This window comes from Labrus mixtus, chromosome 22, assembly GCF_963584025.1.
Source record: "Labrus mixtus chromosome 22, fLabMix1.1, whole genome shotgun sequence".
NCBI lineage: Eukaryota > Metazoa > Chordata > Actinopteri > Labriformes > Labridae > Labrus > Labrus mixtus.
This window is the reverse complement of record NC_083633.1, coordinates 14,755,194-14,782,357: the sequence shown is the minus strand read 5'-3', so window position 1 is coordinate 14,782,357 and position 27,164 is coordinate 14,755,194. Positions and strand designations below refer to the sequence as shown.

The 27,164-nt window shown below is 41.8% G+C and overlaps 1 protein-coding gene across 1 annotated transcript in view; it reads right to left on the bottom strand.

Moving 5' to 3' along the window:
* The window catches only part of sema3aa (sema domain, immunoglobulin domain (Ig), short basic domain, secreted, (semaphorin) 3Aa), a 31,717-nt gene extending 20,448 nt beyond the window's left edge, over window positions 1-11,269 (bottom strand). Inside the window, exon 1 of the mRNA XM_061029509.1 lies at window positions 10,673-11,269. Within this exon, the coding sequence (XP_060885492.1) occupies window positions 10,673-10,778 (106 nt within the window). The 5' untranslated portion in view covers window positions 10,779-11,269. The remainder of the gene's footprint in view (window positions 1-10,672) is intronic.
* Between the last annotated feature and the right edge of the window lie 15,895 nt (window positions 11,270-27,164).

The window sequence follows — 27,164 nt, the reverse complement described above, 5'->3', positions numbered from 1 at the left end:
GCCACAGATGGGTTGAGCGTATGTGTGAGGGTTTCAGTGTGTGTGTGTGTGTGTAGGTATCCGTTTTCCACGATGCACACTCGTAAGTCTGCTACAACAAAAAAAAGATGCCACATTACTCCAACTATGGTTACAACACAACAAATGTTGAAGTAAGAAAGCGGTAGCCAATCAAATAGCCCCTTTTATCTTCAGATCAGGCATGGTTTTACAAGTTCAGGAAATAACTAGAGGGGATAAAGGAAATGCGATTTCCAGTCGATAAAATGCCAGAAGAGGTCTTCTTAAGTTTCAACGATGAAGTCATGGAAAAAAAAAAAGGAGAAGAAATGGATACTGAGAAAATCCCAGACTGGGAAACTGAAACATTCAAAAAATAAATAGAGAGAGAATGTTTTGAGGAAAAGAAAACAAACAGCAAATGACAAACATAATAAGAAAGTAGGAAACAAAGGGAAGATTTCCCTCAATTCCACTTCAGCATCATGGATTCATATTCAACAAACCTGTACAATCTGAAACACAGAGGCTTAAGCTACAGCGAGGAGGCAAGGAATGTGCTCCAAAAGTCACAGCCTTCAGGGTCCGTCACGAAAGGTTTACCCCAGATGGGCCAGAGAAGAAAAAGCACACGCGCATATTTCAACACGTGGCGGCCTCTGACGAAGACAAGGTGGGCCCGAGCACACGCAAATATACACACACACACACACAGAGAGGTTTTATCTGAGCTGGGATCTACTGCGGTTTGGAGAATTGGAGGAACTGGGCGTGAGCACCTTAAGGACCTCCAACCCAAACACAGACACGGTCGTTTGGAAAGGAGAGCATGGGCAGATACGACGCACAGCAGAGCAGAGCTCATACAAAATACAGAAACACATTCAGTGAACATGTGAACACAATAACACACGCAAACAAATACAAAGCAGGTTCAACTTGAATACACTGCACTCTGCTTTAAAAATGCAAACAAGGACACACCCTATAACTGACATGCATATTATATTCATATTGACCTACATGTTTACACGGCATCAATTCTCCCTGAGCACACACACAAACACACATACGCACGCTTGCACATACTTCTTCCCCGACTAACTTGTAATCCAATCAGTATTTCTGCTTATGCAGCATAAACTAGTGGAACAGTGAGCAAACTCAGCAGCTTCCACCTCTAACACACTCCTCGGCCCCGGACCTTTCAGCAGACACGGGGACACACATAAACCTTTCCTTTCCTGTGCATGTGTGTGTGCGTACACAAGGCGAGCGCCCTCCACATCACACATGAGCCACTGGATACATTTAAACACAAAAAAACTTGTGTGTGTATTACATTCCTCTCGCTTCACACACACATGTGGTATACACACACACACACACACACACACACACACACACACACACACACACACACACACACACACACACACACACACACACACACACACACACACACACACACACACACACACTCTGTTCAGTCAATGCTAGCTACTTTCATCCCACTTTCTCTTGTTACACATCCTATGTCTGCTCTTTTTCACTCACACATTCTGCCTCTAGCACATTAAAATACAAACACTCATACACTGCGGCCTGTGCAAACACAGAAACACACACACACACTCACACACGCACACACACACACACACACACACACACACACACACACACACACACAAGCACACAAATGCAAATATGCAGACACCCGTGTGCATATGTGCATGAAAAGATACAGTGAAATCACTGCCTTGATTCAATTTTGGAAGTTTTATCATGTTATTTATGTTAATCTGTATCAAATTGAAGTAATAACACATTTGTTTTCACGTATCCATGCACAAACATACACCCTGTATAATCAAGGACACCCCTTGAAACAGACAAAAACAAGCATTTCATTCAAATAAATTATCATTTGCCGTACTCTGCTGTGGAAAATAACCTGCCTCTTGTCTTAAAAAGCCCTGGAAAAAAAAAAAAAAAACCCGGAGCCACATTGAAAATTCAAGTGCAATTGTCTGTGGAGTACTCTTCACTCCCCCATCCTCTGAACAGGCGGGCGTTTTAGACGCCTACACGCCATGCAATAGTGGAATAATGAAACTGCGTGAAAGAAAGGCGACAGGGCATTAAATTATGTTTATCTGAATGTGTGTCCTCACCACTGTGTGACTGACATGAAAGATAAAAGCCTGACAGAGGAAAACACTTGACTGAGATTCTACATATGGGTAATATTCTATTAAATCAGAGCTGCAGATTTCCAGTGTTTATCTTGTTTCAGATATACAGCAAAGGCTTAACAAGAGGAGTGGGGTTTTTCAACATGTAAAAAATGGGTCTGAATAACACATTTTGCTTGTTAATTTCCTTTTGTTGACACAGCTTTCTTTTATTTCCGCTGTTGGCAAAAGGTGCGTGACTTAGCCCCTCCAGGTGTGCTTCTGTGGTTTGCCAGAGTGTATGTGTCTGTCTGGGTTTTACTAAAGAGCTACTCCGTTGACGAGCAGAGGCAGAAAAAAAAAAAAATGTTTTTGAAAAGAAAAATGGCAGCTCAAAAGAAGCTGGCGCTGAGAATTACACATGTTTATCTTTAAAATACAGGGATAGCTTTGGAAAACCAAAGACACACAGTATGGTAATATCTCCAGAGGTTTGGTTTTGGCACGTCGGTCTCTCTGTCTTTCTCAACCCTCCCTTCAAATGCTTTCTTTTCTCTACGTGTGTGGCACGGCGATCGTTTTTTTGCTGCTCTCATGACCGCCTCGGCCACAGAACACAGGTGTCAGGGGAGAAGAAGAAAAAAAAAAAAAAAGAGGAGAAGCAGAGACTGCAGAGCCGTCCTGTGGAAATTTGCAGAGAGCTTTGCTTAACAAAGTGTTCAAATATTATCCTAAGCTCAAGGATATCCACACATGCCTCAAAAGTTCACCTCTCTCGCTCCCTTTCTCTCCCTTTCTAAGCACAGTAGCAGGTGTGGGTTGGTTTCCATGGTGACCATCTGTATAACACAACCTGGGCACCATTCAGGTGTAGTTTAGTGACAGCTCTGACAGGAGATATGCTGCTTTAAACACAGCGCTTTACAGTCTACAATTAAGAGGAGCTACATCAAAGTGTGTGATGATTGATTTTTTATTACAACACTATGTGAGAAGTTTGCTGTTGAAGCCATAAAGATGAGTGTGTTTTCTTTGATTCCAGCTCTTCAAAATACCACTGAAGTTGAAATAGAAACTTAATTTTCTATTTCTAAACCAAACTGACTCATAGCTATAATATACAGTCAAGTACCGTGTCTTATGGGGCATTTAAATACCATATTCTGTCCTGTGAATATGAGAATGCTAAACCATAGGATATGTATCATAGGGAGTAACAAGGAAGACCTAACCACATCCAAAAACCACACAGAATCTATATGTGTAGTCTAAGTATGTGTTGAATTTCATGCAGCACCATTCATTTCTCTCAACCAAAATGCTAGACTTCCTCATCACCACAGGGCATTCCTGTTTTTCCCTCGAAAGAAGAAACACAGAGAGAGAGGACACGGGAGAAAAAAAAGCAGAGAAAGCAAGATAATGAAAGTAAAAGTAGACGCACAAAAATAAAAATCAAGGATAATGGGAGCAAAAGAAGGTGGACACATGAGCCCATGAGAAAAGAAATAATGCACTAAATGCAGAGACAAAAGTGGTTCAATGTGGAAACATTTCATTAGTGTGCGTCTCTGACTGTCATGGCGCGGCTGGACCACAGAGAGTGGTTTACGACCACAGACGGCTAGAGGCCCGGCCATGCTCACTGCACAGAGACACACCACGCTCACAGTGCAATCAGGCAGCTCTGCCTCCCTCTGTTCATATTACTTTTGAAGAAAGGAAATACACAAATACTAACGATCACTTTTGCATGCAAATAAAGTCAGACACAGACTTGTTTGAATATGTACAAGCAGGCAAAACGTGGCACAAATCACAGTTTCACTCCTCTGCAAAGCTGTGCAGAGAGACAGAGACGGTGCTATGCGAGGCGGTTTGATGGATGGACTCTGAGAGGAACCAGGCTGTGGTTAGCGTGGTCGTGTCTGGAGCCACTGCCTGTTAGTGCAGCCTGTCAGCTTGTACCGTGTAGCTGAATGTCAGCCCTGCCAATGTATTAGAAATTAATGAGGCAGGGCTACAGATCTGAACGTGTCTCGGGCAAACTGATGCGACAGAGACCAGGAACACAAATCCACAGCAGCCGATGCACATTCCAGCTCGGCAGACCATTATTTACAAACCGAGTGTTAGAAAACAAGGCTTCATGTCATAAATAAACTGTGTCAGGATTTTACGGCATTGCTCGAAAATGCTGCAAGATTATAATCATTAAAACCCAAAGTAATAAAAATAAGGGGAGGATTTATGTTTTTTTTCCCCCACATTTCCTGATGTTGCAATGTAAATTACGACATTAGCTCAAGTGTTTACAAAACCTTACTCATTACACTGCTTCTGACGTTTATGGGAGGGAGACGGAGGGAGAGGGAATAACAAGGAAAAGGGAGCAAACTAAGTGTTAAATTACTGAGATTTTTGAGGGACTTGTACTTCAAGTGGGCCTTAAATTTAGAAATTAAAATCGCAGACAGCATCTATAATCATAATACATCTCTGCAAATCATTATAACATCAATCCTGCGCAAGGAACCATTACCAAATCCACACTAATGTCGTGCTGCCACTCCCCTGTCTTTGTCTGTTTGCAGTCTATCAGTCCTTTAGTCCGTCTTTCTGCAGAGATGTCCCCCTCATTTGTAACACGACTCTGCTCAGACTGAATGGTGCATCCTTTCTCCATCTGACTGACAAGACTTAGCAGGTGGCGGGTCCCATTCAGACTCGCGCTCCAGCAATCTGCGCCACGCTGTAACCCAAGCCTCTATCCCGAACACAGATGCAAGGAAACAGGATATTTTTCCCTGCATGCATGTCCGTACAGTGCTTATGTACACACAGGGAAAAATGTACACTGCAAATTCTGTGTGCAGACTCATTAATCTTTGAGCAAACATACTCCGCTGACACTACATCTTATTTTGGCTTAGAGCAGCACGCATCCAGACTGTTTTTGAAAATCATTTTCCTTTGAATAAAACCTTCTTGAGCAAATTGGACTTAAGGGAACATTTTATAAACACTGGGTATGTTCCAAAACATGCACATATTTGGAAATCAAATTACAGATTCATGCCACTGAAAGGCCATAAAAATCACTACTACTACTACTACCCTGTTTTACCACATGGATAATACATTCTAATTGCTCCTCTCACATTCCTATATTAGCTTAAATTGCATGCAATAAGATAAGAAAGATTAGCACTACACTCTCTAAGATACACACAGTGAAAGAAGAGACAGATTTCTCTGTGCAATGATGAATGGCTTTTTGTTTAGCAAGTGTGTTTGGCTCACTGAACAATTATCTTCAGGGCAATGAGTGTTGACACAATCACTTACAAGCACACATTTCATTATACCAGCTTTCAACTTGTGGACATGTGTGATGGCTTGTGAGCATACAGAAAAGTGTGGTCACTCAGGTTTGTGAGTCAGGGTAAGGAAATGTAACATTCTTGGGGGGCATAGTAGAAGGCAAAAACCACTGCAAAACAGTGGCTTATACGATTGGAATGTGGAATTTGGAAAAGATGAGGGTAGTTCAGTCCATGTGTGCGTGTGTGTTCGTTCAAATAGAGCTGAAATAGCCAAAAAGATTTGTATCAACTGCAATCAAAGAGACAGGAAAAGCAGACCAGCATACAGAAAAGAAGCACACACAGACAACCTACATGAAGATTGTACTTAGGGTCTGCGGTGTTGTGGTTCCTTGAGATGCGACCAAGCCACAGAAGAGGGAGGAAAGGGGGGGGAGAGAAGAACGATGAGAAACAGAGGAGATGGAGGCAGACATCTCCAAAGTTGGCGCGTTGGGAGAACACCTTATAATTATCTACATCCGCTCTGTCGGCCAGAGCCCGCAGAGTACAACACAGAGAAGAAGAGAGGGAGACTCAAAGCTCATTCACTTAGAAAGAATGAATAGGACACACTGATAAACCAACACACACATGCAAACAGCCGCAAAAAGGGATGTTTACGCCCACACACAAGCACACATGCACACACTCACATAGTAGGGCTCATTATGGGGCCGAGTCCAGACTGTGTGGAGTGCGGTTCCACACCAAGTGTCTATTTTGAATGGTTGTAAGCCAATTCTAGATTCCCTGTCTCTGTCTCAGTCTTGCTCCCTGCATCTTCCCTCCCTAGTTCCACCCATCCAGCCAGCCTGCATGGGGCGGCTGCCGTGGCATTAAGAGGTCATACAGCAGGCTCCATAATTAGCCATGCGAAGGGTAATTATCAGGTTGTTTATCGAGTCCTTTTAAGTTTTAAAGAGCCGCATGCTGGCTCCTTCTTGGGCATCACAATAGGGTTACGTTTAGCAGTTTGATTGATCTAACTCTTTGTAGTCAATGTGTGGTGTAGGTGCATCGATTGACCTAAGGGGGTCAGTGTTTCTCCTGATGGATTTTTGCAGTGCGGGAGATTGCTGCACAGTTTGTTTTCAGGAATTTGATTTGTGTGCAAGTATGCATTGATCCATGGGAGTGTATCATCGGTATATCCTTGTATATGGTTGCAGTATTGGACAAGCGAAGCAGCCGCATTGAAAAGTTTCAGTTGTGCAACATGAAGCAACGCACTCTAAGATTTCAGTGTGTTGATAGATGTTCTCTGGAAGAAGATAATGAGTCATTTTTAGTTTGAAATCTAGTTTCTGTTACTTGTCCAACTTTGTGTTCGATCATGTCTTATGTCTCCCTCTCCTCATGTGACTTGTGGAGGGCAGTAAGAGCTATTCTAGTCTCAAGGAGAAGAGAAAATCATTAACTTCAGTGATCATACTTCTGTCCCCATGAAGCCGGATCCTTTTAACTGACTGTCTAACTGACCCCAGAGGGAAATCATTTACTCTTCACTTGCTGCGCCAGCCATTCCCATGAGGGGTCATTTTCTCTACCTGCCGCCATTTCTCAGTCGTTCTACCTTTCAAAGTGCTCACTCTGCAATCGTTTGACTGTCCTTTCCGGCAGAAGAAGATCACATTTTATTTCCTGACTAACTGTCCCTTAATGCGTGTCATCAGCGCTCATTTAAGGTTCTTGCTCAGATGCTTAGTGTTTATTTGACTTTCCCAAACCCCCGGGCCCTCCTTGTTTTGGAACTGTCATACACCTGGATTAAGTCTCTGGTGATCGACTCACTCAAGGGCTCCATGCTTGTTTGACTGTCCTTCCCAGGAGGATTCCTCCTTGTGGTTTATTTGACTAAATTACCATGGCGGCTTTGCAGAGGGAGAGGGGATGAGCGACACTTCCCTTAACGACCTGCCTCCCTTCCGTCTGCTGTGTGTCTGCCAGCTTTTCCTTCATTAAAAGAAATTCTCCTCCCCCCTCAGTAGACGCCCCCACCGTATCGCCATCCCTTTCATCATGGGTGTTGACTGAGACTTGTCCCCCTGACAGGTATCAAGAAAACCATCAAACACCTGTGGGCACGCGACACAAGCGCAGGCAGAGGATACTAGTGGGGCACACAAAGAGCAAACAATACACTCTGATGCCTCTACACTAGAGATGTTCAAATACAACATCCTCCCTTATAAAAAAAAAAAAGGGAACTACAGGAATATTGATACCAAAATCTAAGCTTACGTATCGGTCGATGAGGAGTATCCCTTTAATACTACATTACACATAGTCTTGGTAGAAAAACAGGATTGCTGACCTTTTGAAGCTTTAACTGCATTAAACTCTCTGTTATGACCTCACTGTTATTTTTGTAATTCTCACATGATAATTTTCCTGAAACCAGTTAAAATTAAAATATTGTTTTGGATGGTTACTGGTTATGGATCTAGACCTGTACATTGACCAGCATACTGGTAACAACAGTAATATTAATATCTATACTGGTATCAATTCATATATTATTGGCCACACATCATTTATATAAATTATTTTATAACGTTGTCTGTACTGGTTTAATTCCAGTGTCAGTATAAGTATCAGACCACCACTACACTACCCCATGTGCAAAAGTACACAAAGTTGATACAACTGTGCAAGCTAACAACAGTTGTTGATCACAGAAAACTATAAGAGCACAATCATTTATGCAATAGTTTGTGGCAGTATCTGGGTCCAACATCAATAGTGCTACTGATAATGATAAAAGATCAAACTGATATCAGCCACATGATACAGATACACACTCAACAATAGCACGAGCTAACAGCAGTGGGTGACACATTATCACAGAAGGACGTATTTCAAAGTTCAAGACTGATGCAACTGGATTAAGAAACAACAGCACAGTCCAACAGCAGGTAGTGATCATACAAATATATAAACCATGATTCAGCCCTGATTCCTGAACAGCACAATAAAATATGCAGATTTTGTGAGTTCATGCCGCCATGCACTGCGTGAGGCCCACGCACAAACCAGGTGTCTAATTATATGAGTGCAAAGCCAAACCTGACACATTCTTGCCTCACTAAAACACACAAGCCCAACACACAGAGACACCACTTACAGTCTAAGGAGAGGGAATCGCAAGAGATGGTGTTGAGTCCTCACACCCAGACGTGGTAAGAACATACACACACGCACGCACACACATACATACACAAACAACAAGGCTTTGATGTACTTTTAGCAAAAATAACTGTACATCCTCAAAAGCACATCTTTCATGACAGCCAGTTTCCCAGCAGAACTGCCCTGCTGGTTTGGACGATCCACATCCATCACTTGTACAGTCGCTCAATACAGACTTTGATGCTCGATGACATATCTCTTGTCTAGTGTTGTTGTCGGCAACGTGTTCTCTTGTCAGACTGAACAGCAGACGATCACAAAAGGGGGCAGGAGGGAAGTATATTTGCATTCTTTTAACAGATGGCTGCGTAAAGGAGGGATGACATTTACCCATCATGCCTAGAGGCTCCCGTTCGGTGTGAACTGATATAATGGAGCCCATGGGATGTTTGACTTCAAGCAGGTAAGTTCAACCGTGATTCATTCCAGATATATGTTACATGGGGATATGAGGAGCACAAAAATCCAGAGTCATCACTAGAAATGCCTCAAAATGAAAGCTTAAAGCTCAAACTTAAAGTCACATGCATTTTGACTCTAGATCTAAAATATAAACAATCACCGTAAACACTTTGAAATTGAAAGGGTGATAAAAAGAAAATATACTACACCACAATTACAACCTGCACTCCAGCTAAAATATAAGGCATGTGATATAGCAGGCCTCTAAACACAAGTTACGCCAAACGTCTCAGCTAAAGATAGAAAATAAATGTAAGTGACAAATGTCATATCGCTCCCTTCAAAAAGTAAAGAATCAGATTTTCTCTCAAGATAGATTGAAATTGTCAGAGGAGCCAAAAGCTTTGGGTGACAGTCAACCACACACTCGTGTTTTTCGGCTGCAAAACGAAGGCAAATCAGCCCGTTTTCAGAGAGCATGTTTTACGAGAGAGGCTGGACTAAAATAAAGAATCGAGGGACCACACTCTCAGCCGTATACTTTGGGTCATGTTTTAGGACAAAGAACCACAATAGTCTACCATCACTGACATTACAGAGGGAAAAACAGCTTCCCTAAATATGCCAAAAATGTTGCCAGTTATTTCTAGCATAGATGAAAAGTGCTAAAATGAAGATCCTGATTTAGTGTAGGGTGTGAGAGAGGAGTCAAGACAGAGAGAGAGAGAGAGCGAGAGAGAGAGAGCGGGGAGGAGGAGGAGGAGGAGGAGAGGAAGAGCCGGCGCTCCGCAGTCTCCCCTCAAAATAACACAGGAGAGAGAATAATATGTTTGCTTGTATAAGTCAAAAACTTACACGTGCACGATATAAAAAGACACCAGAAACTCCCTCTCGTTTTCTACCCATGCCTTCTACTGAAAAAATAAAATGTAAAGCATACATATTAAATCAGCACGCATTTATAGTTTCCATTTAAATAAATAAAACTGCACAACTGTTGGATCCATTTGGTTTCGAGTAAAGGGAAGTTGTGAAACCTGCACGGTCCCTTGAAGAAAGACTCTGTGTCATGACTGAAGCAGACTTTTTGGGACAGAAGCCATGAAAACAGAGACTCTAACGCCGCTTCTGAGCACTTAACAGAGCTGTACAGTGCTATAAGAAGGGGAAAATTGGTTCAGTGGCCAAAATATACATTTAACTCAAGGCAAGAGCCTTTTCGTCAGCATATGGAACCAATCTAACTATTTGTAAGAAGAATAGTGGATTCTGAGAGTGAGTGCGAGGGAAGGAGTGAGTTAATGAAAGAGAGAAGAATACGGGAGGTTAGGCAGCAGGGAGTAAGATGCAGTGTGTGCTGACCAAGAAGGAGAAAGACTGAATGAAAGAGACACACAGGCAGAAATAGAATCAGAGAAATAGAAGAAAAGAATGGCATAAAAGAGCACCCGCCGGCAAGAAACTAGACAAGCCATTTAAAAGCAACCACAGTGGTCTCGTATAACCTGGAGTCACAGGGAGATCCGAGAGTGCGCTTACCCTTGTATGAGAGCTTTAGCCTGGGTACGTTGTGCTTGGGCTCATCACCTCTTCCAGGCTGCACCGCCCCGCACAGCAGCACTACAATCCCAAACAGGTAATCCATGGTGCTGGAGTGCTGCTGCTGGCCAACCTCCAGACCAGGGGGGCACTCACACCCTGACCAGTGCCCCAAAGATGAGCGTCTCCTGCTGGGGTACGCAAAGCCTGGAGCGTCCCCTGAAAGTGGAGGTTCCAGGAGAGAGGGGAGAAAGAAAAAAAACCTTGCTCCTTTAGGGGGGGACTTCTCTGTAGTGTGAGGGAGAGTGCTGCTCACATGGCTCCCCGTGTGGAGGTCCAGGCTTTATAGTCCTTTTGGTTTATCTCTTCTCTCACCCAGGTGAAGGCTCAGCAGGGCTTCAGCTTGCCGTGATTAAGATGAGTGCCTGTGTAAAAAGGAAAATCAGATCCCTTATCCACAATAGTAAGGCTATCCTTTTCTAGAGAGTATAATTTTTTGTCTGTTTCTGGCTTCTTCTCTTTGAGCAGACACTCACAGCAAACCCTCTAATCCTTGTGTGCGGCTCCACCAGACTGCCAGAGAGAGAGAGAGAGAGAGAGAGCCAGAGAGAGAGAGAGAGCCAGAGAGAGAGAGAGAGAGAGAGAGAGAGAGACAGAGAGCTACACCATCCACGGGAAGAGAGGGGAGGGGAGGGAGAGCAGCTGAGAGAGCGCAAGAGAGAGAGGAGGGGGGCGGGATGACAAGAAAACAAGTAAAGTGGAGTAGAATTATGGTGGATCACAAGGTTTATATAGTTTTGTCTTTTCCGCTTTTATTTCCTGTTCTATTAGTCATCAGTTTTCCTTTTTTTTTTTTACATCTACAATCTCAGTCCCTGTCAGTAGATTTGCAGGTCAACTGTCAGAAGAGGGAAAAAAAAAGGTTGACACATTGAACTGGTAGTTTCCATAAAAATGTAACAAATGAAACAACGTGACTTCACAGAAATGGTCAGCAGATTTTGTCTGAATCCTGATACTTGTCATCTATGTTTTGATGGTACACAAAAGAAAAATCACCAGGTTTTCTGTCGTGATCTTTGAGACAACAACCATAAATATCTCATCCCAAGGTCCTTGAAGAAGTTTTGAACCTTATCATACCTCACAGTCTTCATAAGGAGACTTTGCCCAGTTGTTATGGAAATTGAGATATTCAACTTTGGAGCAATGTAAGGATTTCTTGTTGTCTTTTATTCCTTTTTCTTTCAGGACACCATGTTTAAAAAAAAAAGCCATGAGAGACTTTATATGTCAGAACAAAGGTGTGTTTCTACATTGTGTGTTCAGTTTTCAAAAGAAGGATTTGATGTCTAACAGCTTTTTCAGCCTGTGTCGTTCCTCTTCATGCCCTGCAACTTTTACATCAGGTCCCGATGTGTTTGCTCAAATACATTTCAGGAACTATAGGGAAAATATTCTGTTTCCACAAGAAGGGGTTAGGTCTGAACAAGGCTGCTCTTTAAATTTTAAATGAATTTCTGATCACATTTATGACTTTTTCAGGATGTTTTGGTTGAAAGTGGGATTGTCGTGAGTCGGGGGAGTTAATAAGAAACCAGCTGGATGACACGGATGAAGAAAAACAGTCTCGGCCCTGGGAAAAGTTAAGAGAAATAAATCAGGAGCAGGCGAGACAGAACAACGGTTTCTAATTTCTCCCTATCTTTTTTATCTTGTGGGAAGATAAAAAAAAAAACATTAACAAGAGTTTGCATGAGACTTTCGTTTTTCTTCAGTGCAGAATATTAATGTACATATTTTAGCAGCGTTTTGCGGATTATCGTACATAAATTAAGCCTCAGTTTTCCCGCAGAGAGTATAACTTTTCAATGTGTTTAGGACTTATCCAGATGAAGGCTGTAAGTTTAGGGGAACACATGCTGGTAGTTAACCTGTGTAGTCTGAGACAGATCCTGTATCTGGTTAAGTCATTCACATCAGCAAGGCAGGTCAACAGCACTCTCCCCCCCCCCCCCCTCCATTAAACCCCTGCTAGGCCCTGCAGGTGTTTGTGTGTATGTGTGTGTGTTTGTGTGTGTGAACCTCCTGCTTCCTCTTACAGGGTGACAGAGCAGTGGTGAGGTGATAAAAGCTTTGATAAACACGAGTGCTGATGTGTCAACTCACATACCTCAACACACTAAAAGAAAACAACCTGAGAATTGCACTGGTATAAAGTGAGTGGTGTGTGTGTGTGTGTGTGTGTGTGTTATAAGGGTACCCTCATATTGTAGCTCTCCCACTGGAGTGAAACTATTGTTGATGTATTTAACAGCATGTTGGATCTTGTTTTTTTTATAAGTTTGTGTGTTCTATAAAATGGAGGTATAACTGTTTTCAGACATGGCTGTTTGTGTTTCCTTTAAAAGAAAACATGTATACATGTCTACTTGGAGGAAGTCCATCTCTTAACGCTAATTCGAGTTTATTCCAACTTGTATATTATTTGATCTTTTTTGGCCATCATCCCTTTTGGTAAAAAAAAAGAAATAATACATTGTACTCCCTGAGATGCTTTTGAGATCTGGTAGGAGAGTCATTTTCAAACTGTTTAACATGAGAGAGAAAACGACATTAAACCTCTTAAACCTCTAGTTTTACCAAAGTTAGATGGCAGAGAAAGTGAGGGCAAACATAAAATGATTACCCGAACCATCCACAAGACCAGATATGGTTGAGATAACCCAGTTTAAATGTGTAAGGAGGAATTACATTGATATTTCAGAGGGGATGTATTTCACACTAACCTCCATTTAAAATGTTTTTTTATTATCTAACTCGACTTGTTTAAAACTTTTTGAGTGTCTTATTTCTCTCTTTGGTGGTTTTCTGAGCCGGTTAATCTCATTCCACTAAGTAAGGCAAGTTATCAAATATCATGCAGGTTGTTTCTGGAGCCAACTATTGGTTAAAAAATGGAGATTTTAACAATTAAAGTATTTTAACATTGTGTGTACATTAAGTGAATACGCCTTCTCACTATGCCCCAGTTGTTTTGAATGACTCTTGATGGGTGCCGACATGCATCCATGTCTTCTTGCATTCACTTCCACCACCGTGGCGCCCACGTCCTCGTATCTCATCACCCCTTTAGTCCAAACAGCCTTTTTAGCTGTTTACCCACAACAAACAGACGTGTAGACAGACACATGAAAGCACCCTCTCCTCTCTGCATCGACCTCTGCCTCTGTCCTCTGCCCCGATCGTCACCTGCCTCCCATTTATCTGCATTAGGCAAACTAATGGCCGCCCGAGCTACCTGCATCGATCCTCGGTGGGTGGAGTGAGATGTGCTGGAACACGCCTTTATGGCTCGCCCTTTAGGGAGTGCAGCAACAGTGTGACCTATCCATGTCGATCTATTTGAGACGCCCGGAGCCGGAGCAGCCCTGAGTAATGATGACTTAATAAATGGTGACACGCTATTGGCCGTAGAATGAGATGCCCATTGACAAGGAGCTTCCAGAGGCTTTCAGCGCCTGCCGGTAAAAATAGAAGCGGACACGAGACACCCTGCTTATGAGGACGCAGCGGATGGGGGAGAGGCGTCAAACGTGTGTGTGTGTGTGTGTGCGTGTGTAACGGGTGTCAATGTGCTGTTACTGATATGATGGTGTATCTTCATCCGGTTGGTATGGGAAGTTAATGTTCTGCGTATGCGGGAGAAAATGATTAAGGAAACATGACCCCAGATGTCTGTTTTACAGAGAACATCAGAAATGTCCCACCCTGAACTTCAAGCGCACTGATCTTTTTACCTTTCCCGTTCTTTAGCACACGCCTACAAACCATCCTGCCCATTTCCTAACCGACCAAATGTTCTCTAAGCTATTGCCACAGCCAGCAAAGACACAATTATTACCGTTTTGATAACTGACAAATTATGTTCAAGGTAGAAACTGTCATCACTTCCTTTAGGCCACCGGAGTTCATGTTCCTTTGTCACGCCCTGCTCCCAACATGGGAGGTCATAGAGCACATTCTTACTCAGCAAATGAAATACGCAGGAAATAAGGATGAGGAAAAGGTGGGAGATAGTCAGGAAACATGGGTGGAGTGACAGGTTATGACATTTCCGTTAGTTCAAACAGCGACACAAAAGCTGCTCATCTGACAGGCTGGAAAAAAGAAAGAAGGGAGTTTGTCTCAGCGTGCACAGGTACCCACGATCATGTGACCTCGTAAAAGATGCAGTAACACATGAAAAGTGAGGAAATTGAAACTGTAAAACAGACCACATGGGCGAGTTTTACAGAGGAATTTTATTGCAAAGGGGAGGATTAGAGGAGGCACATAAGTTAAAGAGATAATTGTGTGACTTTTTCCTCTTATAATTCAGACTGTGAAAAAAGGGAAGATCACCGTATATATCATGCTTGTGCAAGTGTTTTGTCACAGTTACAATCATGTGAATGTGCAGACATGAGTAAAACCCATCTGCGTATGCAATCATTACTGTAATAGTCTGTAAACCTGTCTGTGTCTGTGAGAGCTATACAATGAGCTATATATCAGAGTATATGAAGCCTGAAAAGACGTCTCTGTTAGCGTGTGAAAGTGTCGGGTTGGTTTCTAATATTTCCAAATCCAGGAAGAAATCATTTGAACACAAAAGACATCTGGAGAAAAGTGAACTAGCTTTGAATTCTTCATTAGTTTTTAATTTTGTTTTGACTTAATTTTAGTTTTAATAATTTTAATGATATTTTTTTAGCTAGCTTTCTTTTTTAATGCTTAGTTTTAGTTTTGATTAATTTGAGTGTTGGTTTTATTATTTTTGTTAAATAGGATCCCTGCCAGGGGTAAGACCCAAAAAGGCTTGAAAAAGAATGTGTAGCAAAAAATTAAAACATATAATTAAAAACCAAAAATAATCTAAATATCTACGGAATAAATCAAGAAATTTAAAAATTAAGACATATGTAGTTTTAATTTATTTGAGTTAATTATGTAAAGTGTCCATTAGTTAGTGAAGCCTCGTTTTTATTTCAGTTCACGATCATCATCTGGTTGTAGACAATCTGGTTGTTGGTATTGTGTTCGCGTTGATTAATGATAACCTTGATGTGGAGTGTGATATAAAGAAGGTTTGTCTATAATAGAAGACTATTTTTTAAGAAAATCCTGAGTTATAAGAAATACTAAATCATCCTCCCTATTTCATCACATAGTCAAGTGCAGACACCTGTTTCTGCTCTTTTTGCCCTCACTCTTACTCTTCAAACAAAGTGGCCGTTGCATTAAAAACCCATTGTAGAGCTCACACACAATGCTCTCTCTCTGCACTAGAAAAGCCTCTGAGACCTGGCGGAGGGAAATGGGAGGTTTCCCTCCATTACATCGCTCCTCAAAAGGTCAGAGGTCGGGCTCCAGGTTTACAAAGGGGTCACGCAACCCCATCGTGTGCATGACGGAGCTCGGGTAATCTCTTAAAGCAAGGCCTTACTCATATTCAGATCCATGTGTGTACATGCAAGTTTCCGCATCCACTCAAGACAAGTACGGGAATAAGAGGGATAAATAAACAAAAGTGGGACCACATTGCACCATGGGAGAGAAAGCACTACCGAGCTGTAACATCTGTTGCAATGAGGGAGGGATGAAGGGAAGTTGTTGGGTGTATTTATTCTTTGCTGATACATTTCCATCCATCTTCTGCTGACGGAAGTCTCCAGTGTGAGCTCTGCCTCCACAGATGTGTCCGCTCTGCGCAGGGGATGACGGTGGTACGAGGCAGATCAGGAAGCGTTTACAGGAAGCCAGGAAATCTGACTGAAACGTAACACTGATTCATAAAATCTGATCATTTCCAGCAGAGACTGGCTGCTGACGCTTGCGTGGGGGAGGAAGGTGGAGGAGCTGTTTTTTGTGACATCATTTGGCGTGCACTTGTTGAGAAAAAAAACTGAACCATGTCCAGGGAAGAGGTGTAATCTCCTCCACTATAAAGTTAATTATAGGAATGTACACAACTTGTAAACTAACATGCTTTTTAAAGTCAGAACTGAACGACTGAGCGGTTTCCGACTCCAGGATCAAAGACTTCAAACTCGTTTAGTTTCCAAAGAAGCTCATCATGAGGCACCAGTGACGCGGAAAGGACCATGGAAATCTTTAAGCGAAGGGGGTGTGGACTAATCCAAGACCTGAAGGATTCCTTTAGCTCGTATGTATATGTAAATGCTAAACATACCTTTTGTGAATGGAGGTTTGTTGGGGGAGGACTTAAGTTCAGAGTTGGTCTGAGACAACAGTGGAGGAGCTCATTATTCTTTCTCTGAGGACAAATCAGGAAGCTTAGAGGCCTTACCCTCACCCCTGCCTCCCATCCTTACCCGCAGTCAAAGGGAATAAGGCCTCTCAGATCAGGCATTAGCTCGTATAAGTTGTTGTAAAGTTGTAAATAAACTTTACTCACTTACTTGTAATTAAAGTGTAACCTAACTGATGCATTGTGACCTTGTTCTTTTTCAAAAGAAGTTTGATTAAAAGTCAATCCATGTTTTTCATTATTCAATCATTATTTATTATTATAATTATTGTTATGGTAAAATAGATACATATATGTTTTCTATTTCTTTCTCCTTTCCCGGATGAGGATTAATAAACACCTTCGATACTTCTCCACCAGTTAATTAATGTTGACGGCTAGAGCATTTTATTGTAATGCAAACATAAAAGAAGTATCCATAAGTTGATGTATTTTTCAATATACAGCTTTACATTTAGGTAATTATTTGGTTCATAAAAAGGACTAAATTGCAAATCAAAATTCCACAATTGCTAAATAGCTTTTTCTGCCCAACACGCATTATGTCCAAAAATTGTTCAGTTTAATAAAACATGAGATTTGAAAACCTAGATTTATTTTGCTCTTAAAGTTAAGAAGCTGCAGGCAGTCATTTGAATGAGTAACAAACTGATCTAAATAGTTGTTTCTTTAAGGATTGCAATTTCAATTTTTGCTTGTATAACAGACAAAAAGGGAAAAGGACATGAGGAAAGGGAGAGACAACAAAGAAATTATCAACATCACAATTAGATGTTAGAAACTGTGTTATAAATCTCCAAACCCACCCACCAAAACAAATCAAGAACATTAATCAGGAAAGTTTGTCATCAGTGTAAATGCTACTCCGTCATGCAGCCTTGAACTAATAAGAGTTTTGAGGCAAAGTATCTCAAATGAGTTTGAAACCTTACTAAATTGAATTGAAAGATCTGAAGGTTTCAAAAATATGAATGGAAAAAGATCAAAGATGCATCTGAACTTTTACCAGGCTCTGTAAGCATATGGTATGCAGTAACAATATACCTCACAGAGCCCCCAAACACACAACCCAAGTTTGGAATGCTGTTAGTATCAAGTTAGGAACAAACATCTACACCAACTAACACCTTCTGCAACCGTAAACAGCTTGTATATCCATGTCTGTGTCACACGAGCCGAGAATCCCAGCGAGCAGAAATACGGTTAAGAATAAGACTTGTGCATGAATCTTCTTGCCGATCCATAAATGTCTCCTGTCAGGAAGAAATCCTCTCAGTATGTCTCTCTCTGTGTGTCTGTACGGCTGACAGGGCAGGAACAGTGACACAGCACTACATCCCCGCTCTTCTATTAAATATTTACACGCTCGTGAAACGTATAAAACTAACCGCCGACGCTCGCATTACCGCTGGGTAGAGGAGTCAGATTTAATACGGCTCACATTCGCTTCCAAGAATATGTGTGTAAAATAAGGAGAGGAAGACAGACAGACGGACATTGAGAGAGATAAATGGATCCAACTGTGTTCAGACTGCTGTGCACATGTCTAATGGTCTATTGGGAACTTTTTATGTTGGGTTTGTTTCGTTTTTTGCGTCAAAAAAGGAACTCGGACATCCCACATGAGGAAACAGCTCTCTATAAAACATCTCAACCCATTTTATTTAATGCATATTTGACTGGTTTGATAGAAATGTGCAGAAAAGGACTGTAGCTGGAGTGTTTCTGCTACCACCATCAGTTCCTTTTTTTTCTTGGTTTTCACAGAATAATCATTCAAAATGCAACAACTATAACTCAAAGGAAAGACTGCAAATGGTGCTCCTGTTTTGGGGTTGTGAAACAAAGAATTTCTTAATATAATTACAATCTTACATTGTCGAGCAGAATGACAAATTACTTTTTAATTTCCAACAATTATATTACAGCAAAAACAATCTCATGTTTAGTCATGTGCTTGAAGATGTATGGATTATTTATGCAAAAAACATGAAAACGACGTCGCCTAAATGATCATAGCGGCTTCCCCTCACATATGGCGCATTAATGAGTAAAGAGATACTTTGCTTCTCTTATAGTTGTGGCAGTATTCCCACTCTTTTTATTCAAGAATTTATAACTGGATTGCTGCACTGTAACAATTCATTTTTTTGTCTGATTGTTCGCAGTCGGAGCCGTGTTGTCCTCATTTTTAGGAGCAGGAGAAGAAGCAGTTGCCAATTTGAAACATATAACTGAAAATGCCTGCATAAAGTACCATAAATCACTTCCTCCAGGGAGTAAAAAGTGATAATATTCCTTCTGAAATGATGAATGTGAACAATATATATTTTTGAGAAGCGAGCCCAGCATGATCACAACCATATGAGCCAAAGAAAAGCTGTATCGGAAAAGTTAAATTGTATAGTTTTGCCTTGTTGGTGAATGTCTCCTCTCAATATCGTTGATGTGCTTTGGCATGTGGGTGACTCGCATATTTCTTCACGGTGATTTGCCCCAGCTGTGTGAACAGACCAACACTTCCACACCTTGGGAAAACATTTCTGGGCTTTATCACGAGACGAAAACTCCTCGCAGATACGCGGCGGTCAGGCTCCACCGGCACCAACCTTCATCACCTTTCATTAGTGGACCCTGTTTCTCCTCCAGATAAAAGACCCTCTCCCCTAACAGAGTTATGGACCCCATTTTTTACACCACAATTAACCTTCTTTTATTTATTATCCCAGCCCTCTCCTGAAGCCATTAGCACAATATTATCAGTTCAAATTTATCAGAGCTCATAATGCGACCTTTGGGAACAACCTCTGTGCCCCCGTCTGTCTGGGGAAAGTGGTTCTTGTCTGTCTCCTTTAACTTTTTATGAGAGCCCGTGTCATGTAACCCTGTGAACAAAACTGTCATGTACACTCTATTCATTACTCAATGCAGACAAAGTCCTCATATACAGCCTTGCTTTACAGCATTCATATAGGGCCCTGGGCGAATACAAACCATCTGTGCAAACACAGACTTCTGACAGGCCGCTATGGTGAGCGATGAGTCCCACCTGTACGAGAGCACAATACCTCTGGAAAAGTCTGAGATAGTTTTCTTTTATATAAACTCATGCAGTCTCTCAGCTTATACCTGCAGTACCATCGTTCCGCGTAAGAGTAATGACTAAAATGACTTACTCTAATCCGTCAAAGGATAATTGAAGGACATCCTGCCATGTTAATGAATGATATACCCTGCCATCTCCTCTTCTCTAGTGCAATCACCCACACACAAATTGATGCTTCACATTGGCTGTCCCTTAGATACCTTGTAAATCAAGTATAATTGACAGACAGAAGTGATGAAACGCAAAGCAGTGCAACTAAATGACTCCATCAAAGCAGCCCCATTAAAAAAAAAAAGCTCCTAGGTGACCAATTATCTTTCACACTTGCTTGGTGAATAACACAGACAGGCAGATACTAAACAGAAAACTTTGAATGGACACTACAGACGAGCAAGATTAATGTGCTGTTTGGAAAAGAAGAGCTATAAAAATAAATGTGGATTTTTGGTATCTGTGGACAATATTTCTCCCTCTCTTTCCAACAATCCTTTAGAGACATTTGTGTGCATTCATCATCTTCATTTATGTAGACCAGACTGCATCCCAACATGAATTAAACTCAAGCTAATGGAGCTTACAAGCAAACAGCTAACTCATTAGCCTCCAAGGAATACACCAATACGGGTTATTATAGCATGTCAAGCTTTTTTTATTGTCTCTGATCTGGGATAGTTCCTCCCCCCTCAAGCGTTTTGGCATCATTGGAGTTTGCTCAGTACTGGTTTGAGAGCTTGCTAACTGTCCATTAGCAAGCAATCGTCAACAACAAGTAGAGTTTAGTGTGTTCTTGTATCATCTTCATACATGTAGTTCAAACTGTACTCCTTTAGATATTTAACTGTGTGGTTAAGAGAGTCCAGGGACACAGGGCTAGTTCTCAAACTGACATCCTACAGTTAATACATTAGCCTCCCAGGAATATGCAAATGCTGGTTATTGTAGCTTTGTCAGTGTATTTAATCTTTTCTGTACTAGGATGTTATTGAGTTAGCTAGGAATAAATTCTGAAGTGACACAGCACATCATCCCCGCTTTTCTATTAAATACTTTTACACTTCTACCCCCAAGGGTAGGATTGTGAAAATATGTTAGCAAGCCTAATAGCTGTCCATTAGCAATAAATAATCCACGAGTAGTTGGTTTAGAAGATTAATCTTTTACTTAAAGGCTTTATGTGCGATTTTTTGATCCAGCAGATGTCGCCCTTGAGCACCAGCATGAAACCAAAACAACTTGCAGCGCATTGTGGGTTAGCATGCTAATGCTAGCGATCTTTATTATGCTCGTATCTTCGCACTGCATGTAAATTTACCTGAAATGAGCGTGATCTAGAAACACAGTTAAGCAGTGAGTACAGTATGTTGTTCTTCTTTTCTCTAGTCCCTCAATTAAACAACTTTTATACATGAGGGGAGGAGTCAGCCGGCCGTCCAGGCGATGTAAACAAACTGAAGATAGGACTCTGAAAACTCTGAAAACATCACAGACAGTGGGACTCGGGTGTTACACCCATTGTAGACAGTTATTACTCACAGGGTTATTTTCAGAGGATATACTTGATTTCTATTACATTTAAGTGTGAAAAATCGCATATAAAGCCTTTAACATCTTTTCACTTTCTGCTCTTTTGTTGAGCAATACAACACACGAGGGAGGAGTAACATAGATCAAGCAAATGGTGCAACATAGATAATAAATTGAAGTTAATGATGCAACGCAGCTAATGAGCTCAAATAGCTTCCGTTGTTTTTGACTAACCCACTCTCTGTTCATTAAAAAGTACAGCCATGTCAACATGGTTAGCTTGTTGGCCAATTCTGAGGTTAGATTCATCAAAGTTCGGCTGAAAAATGAGTTTGGATTCACCTTGCGTCCACTATTAATTTAGCTGATTGTTTAACGAGGCTTTCAAGGAAACACTGGACTGTAGTTTAGCACCACAGTACAGCTACTGAAAAATAGATTCCTCAGAACAAATCCCACTGAGAATGATCTTAAAGGATGCACCAACATCTGTCAGAATCCCTCTTTGTCCCGAGGGGAAAAAAAAGCTGGACTTCCAACAACTCATCTCATCATCTCGCACACACTTCAATGCTTTAATATGTAAAGGAATCCCTTGCTTCAAGTGCTTTCCCTGACAGCCTGCAGGCCTTCAGTGGCTCAACTCAGACTATTAAACCAGCGGACAGATGGATTCAAAGCACTGTCCACGGGGTGATTAGGTTTCATTATGTCAAATGAAACACCCCATTACTCTTTAAAGTCTTATAATAAATGTCTTTAAAGAATGTCTCCATGAGTTAGAAAAAAAAAAGACAGTCCGGAGATTAGAAGGAATGACCGTGATGTGACATTTGGGGACTCTTCTTTTGACCAGAGAGAACAAGAGGATTTGAAAAAGAGGAGGGGCAGAATATAAATGTCAGTGTTTAGTGTCTGTACTACAAGCTTTTGTTGAAATAAATAAGTCAGTGTGTCATTTGTATGCTCTTGTTTGACCAGGACAGCACAGTCCATCTGGGGCCTGGAGCTAAAAACAATGATTCAACAGCCTTTTATTCTGCAATTGAGGCAAGAGGATAGAAACACATTCTATAGGGCAAATATGGAGTTGTAGTTTGTTCCATTTCTGGATGCCACAACTTTCTTTTCCTTGTTACAATGCTGACAATGCAGAGGCTTGATACCCATCTAATGGAGTAATCCCAATTTGTGCAATGTCTTTGCACACATTGCAACACAGACCAGTTTGTTTGGACAGTTCCCCAGAAATGTTGTTATCAGTGCCCGTCCAGAAATGAATCCAGGGAGGGGTGGACAGTGGGTGGACTGCTGAAGAGTTTTTTTTTTCTTGTTCAGGAGGTGGGGACTTATTGGAAAAATTATTTGGATGGTGGCCCCCCAGCTGAGGCTGTCTGGCAGAGGATCAGACTCGTTTCTCTCCAGTCGAAGGCTCTCTTTCTCTGACCCGTCATTCCTGATGTCCCAGAGAACTGACGCAGCTACAAAAACAGCCTCTGGTCCCGCTGGTGAGAACTGGGCAAAGATCGCAATACACATTCTTAAACACACACTCCATCACATGAATCTATGACATAGAGAGTCACTGTACTCTAGCCAGCTCGCATTTCAATAAGGAGAGTCAACAAGATACTGTATAGATGATAAAAGACAAGATTAAGATGATACTGATGTATAGCGTGTCTCAAACAGCTGTATTTCAGGTGTTCTGGTATTGAATCGGGCCTTTGAATGAAAACCTTTTTGATGTCGAGAATTGAAACATAGGAAACCACATCAGTCACCTGAGCAGTGAATGCTGCATAATGGCACATTGTTCAAATTAGGAGCCTTTTCTGCAGCTTTAAAAAAAAGTGCCCTGAAGCCAAGTCTAATTGCTGCATTCCTACCACGTTTTTTACGTGTCTGCTTCAAAATGAAGCAAATACAAAAAGAGAAGTAATATGTGAGGATGTAGAAATGCAGCCACAGCTTGATACGATAACATCTCAGGTTTCAAAGTTAGTGACAGCTGTTCACTCGTAACCTCAGTCATCACATCCAGTTTTTCCAGTGCCAGCGAGGTAGGACAATAGCAGCGCATCTCGTTCCCGTGTTTTCCTTCGGGGTGGATTCTTGCTGGATGAAGCAGTGTCCTCCTGTTTCCCTCTGATGTTTGGGCTCTGGATTATCCGTCAGCTCAGCGTGGTTTGTTTTTGGTGGATTCTGCTCTAATCTTGCAGGCTTCTGTCACACTGCGATGAAAGACAGTCTGTTGGTATTGGCTCAATGCTGTGGCTGAGTCACAGACACAGGTGCACCGTGAGGGAGGAGAGGTGACATGACACGCTGGGCCTTAAAGTGCATTTACATCCACGTTCATCCAAGAAACAAATAAGATCGCTCATATGGATTTTCCTACCAACAAACATCTCATTCAGCCTCAGGCAGTAGTACATATACTACTGGTTTGGACTTGTAAAACCTGATTTTAGAGCAACTAATCTGACAATTTACAGAAATCTGCTTTTTATCACTCCCTTAATCCCTTAAAACGGGTGGAGCTTTTAAAAACAAACCACTCACTGTATTCTGGGTCGTATGATTTTACAAACCTGACAAGTTTAGCCTCCACAGATCTATAACATCTCTTCATTTTCTATACGCAGGATTACCTTAAAACAACAGCCGTCAGGGGAAAATATTCAGCAAAAACGACATCACAAAACAAGACATGTCCTTTGAAAAAAATACCTGCCTTTTGACTCATCTGTTATTATCTATACCAACACTGGAAATTCATTCTGTATACGCCACAGCAAGAATATGTATTCAAACACCCGCAAAGAACAGGTGTGTTTGAGTGCTTTTCAGAACAACAATCACATACTTCTTAGATTGAATCTATATGCATGTAACTTTCAATCAACATGTTCGTGCAAAGAAGGTTTAAAAAACTAAATAAAGTCATGAAATCATATTTTTTAATATTTTTTAATATTTTTTTTTTTTTGGGGGGGGGGGCGTTGTTTGGGCGTGCTGATTAATGTTGATAAAATTATAAAGTTGGCAGTTGGTTGATTACATAAATAATCTTGTTGTACAGGGTGGGACAAACATAATCCCAGTGAACTAGGTGGGTTTCACAACCTGCTGCCTCTCAGTGTGAAGCCTCTAATCCTACCAGCCAACTCTTATTCCATATGTTGGTCAGGCAACTACATGTTTTGATCACAGCTATTGAACGTTACCCCTCAGAACATGGTAGGGCGGGGGAGCCCCCTTACTGCTGGGTTGTAAAAGGTAAACAGTTGCTCTGGTGGTGGTTGGTGGTCTGCTGTGTTCAGTGGTTTACTGGAGTTTCGCTCCTCTTGGGAGCAGTCCTGACGAGGAGGGGATTACCTCAATCCTCTCCTTGCTTCACCCTTTCCAGCTCCACACTTCAGATTCAAACAAAAGCTGAGGGGCTGTGGGCCTCAGGCCCCTGGCGGGCTGCTAATCCCATTCCAGCTGGACAACAATCCGTCTGGCCGGTGGCCCCTGCGGGGCTGTAAGCCCCCAGTAAGAGGCTTGGAGGAGAAGTCAGACAGCTCATCAAGGATGAGGACTTAATTAGCCTTGCAAAGTCAACCTGGCTAATTGAAAAGATTTGACCAGCCACAGGAGCAGAGGAGTGGAAGAGCGCATTTTTGTGTTTTTCTCTGCATTGTTCCAGGTGTTCAGTTGCCAAGCGAAGACAAATGCCAGGGATGAGGTGCCCCTGCTGCTTCAGAGTTGGCAATGTGAAAAAGGGCCTGCTTGTAAGGTTAATTGGGCTGGACACAGTGCCAAGATAAAGTATGGGGGAACATGTCTTGAAGTGTTTTGTTGGATGTGAGCTTAATCTTTCATGACGGGCTTTATCGCAGGGTCAGGAGTGGAGTTCTGGGAGTGATTCTGCATGCTGGTCTTATTGAACGCCTCAAAAACCAAGATTATTTTAAGTGTGCATGTCAATATGTGATTGTATTCACATAAGGGTCCATGAACATGTGTGTATGTGTTAGTTCACTAGTGTATGTCTGCCAATAAACTCTGGAGAGTTCTTCAGATGAGATGGATTTTTCTTCTTAGTTTGTGTACCCAGGTTGAGCTGATGTCAAAACTCTGTCAGCACTCAGTGGCAGACAAAGCATACACACCTTGTGGAAATAAAACAGAAACTCTCCTGACTCCCTCCCTTTCTCTCTCTGCTCTCCATCAACACTTTAAGCTTGCTGTTGCCGCTCCAGCATAATGTGTTTAGAAATGTTGCACTCCCTCAACCTCGCCGACTCAGTAATGCATTTTTCTACACGACCCCATCTCTCTTATCCGAGTGTTTGAATACGCCACTTCTTCAAAAAACACGGTGTGTTTAAAGAATGCCACACTCAACCTCTCAGGCTCCATCGCTTTAACATGTTTGAGTGCACAGGCTGCCTTCTTCTTTGTGTAATTTGTTTGACGATGCTCGCCTCTCCGACGCCACTTACAACTAATGTGTTTTTAGCGTCGACAGAATTGCACGCGCACATCCATGTACCAATATAACACACATTCACAGAAACCGTTTTAAATTCAATATACGACTGATTGAGCTGAAAGCACAGGAAAATTAATCCAGGGCGAGAGGCAGTAGGCAGTCTGCCTGCAATCACAATCTAGTTTTATTAGACATTATGATAAGTCGCAGATACTCAAAGGCTTTGATAAATATGAATAAAAAAGGTTATTATTTAGAGGATTAATTATACCCTGTCATTGGGATGTTGTTTAATGCATGAAGCTGGTTCGGCACTAGATTTTTCATTGCATCATGATGTTAGGCTGCTATATGGTTTCTAGGACGGTGATGAATCCAGAATTGCTTGCTATGCACTTTTTGTAACTGAAATTCAAGGTGATGACGACGACTACCTTTGGTGATCTGCAGACCTTTTTTAAGCACAAGACATTACCTACAGCAGCTGCTGCACTTTGTGTCTAATTAGCAAAGTAAGATTGCTAACAGACTTTAGCAAGATGAGGAACATGGTAACATTTGTGCCTGTGGTAATGTTTGAGAGCAATAGCACTATATGTTTTTGTTTTTGTTGATATTTAGATCAAGCTTAGAATTGTTGCCCCTTTTAACTTTTAATCGTACAAACTCTCTTCCTTTGGGACCATGTTTCTGGACCTCCCTCGGGGGTCTTAGGTCAGCCCGTCACAGTCTAACAAAAGTTTAGCGTTATTTCCGCTTACTTAGAGTCAAATGTATCTTTCAGTTAATCCCTCTCTGTCTCTGTCTGTCTGTCTGTCCGTCTGTCTTCTGTGAAATCCGTACTTTGATCCACATTTTGTTTCTTCTGGGCTTCCTAAAGCAAATGCAGCGCTGACCCAGACAAACAGACAAACCCATCACCCACAGCTACGATGCTAATGGTCTTCAGGGGGTGGCGATTCTGTCCATGATGTGGTCATAAGGGATTAGTGGGGCTCTCTGCACATGGAGCCATCACTCATGGGTGAGGACAGCTGGGAGTAAAGGAAGATTCAGCTGAAAATGA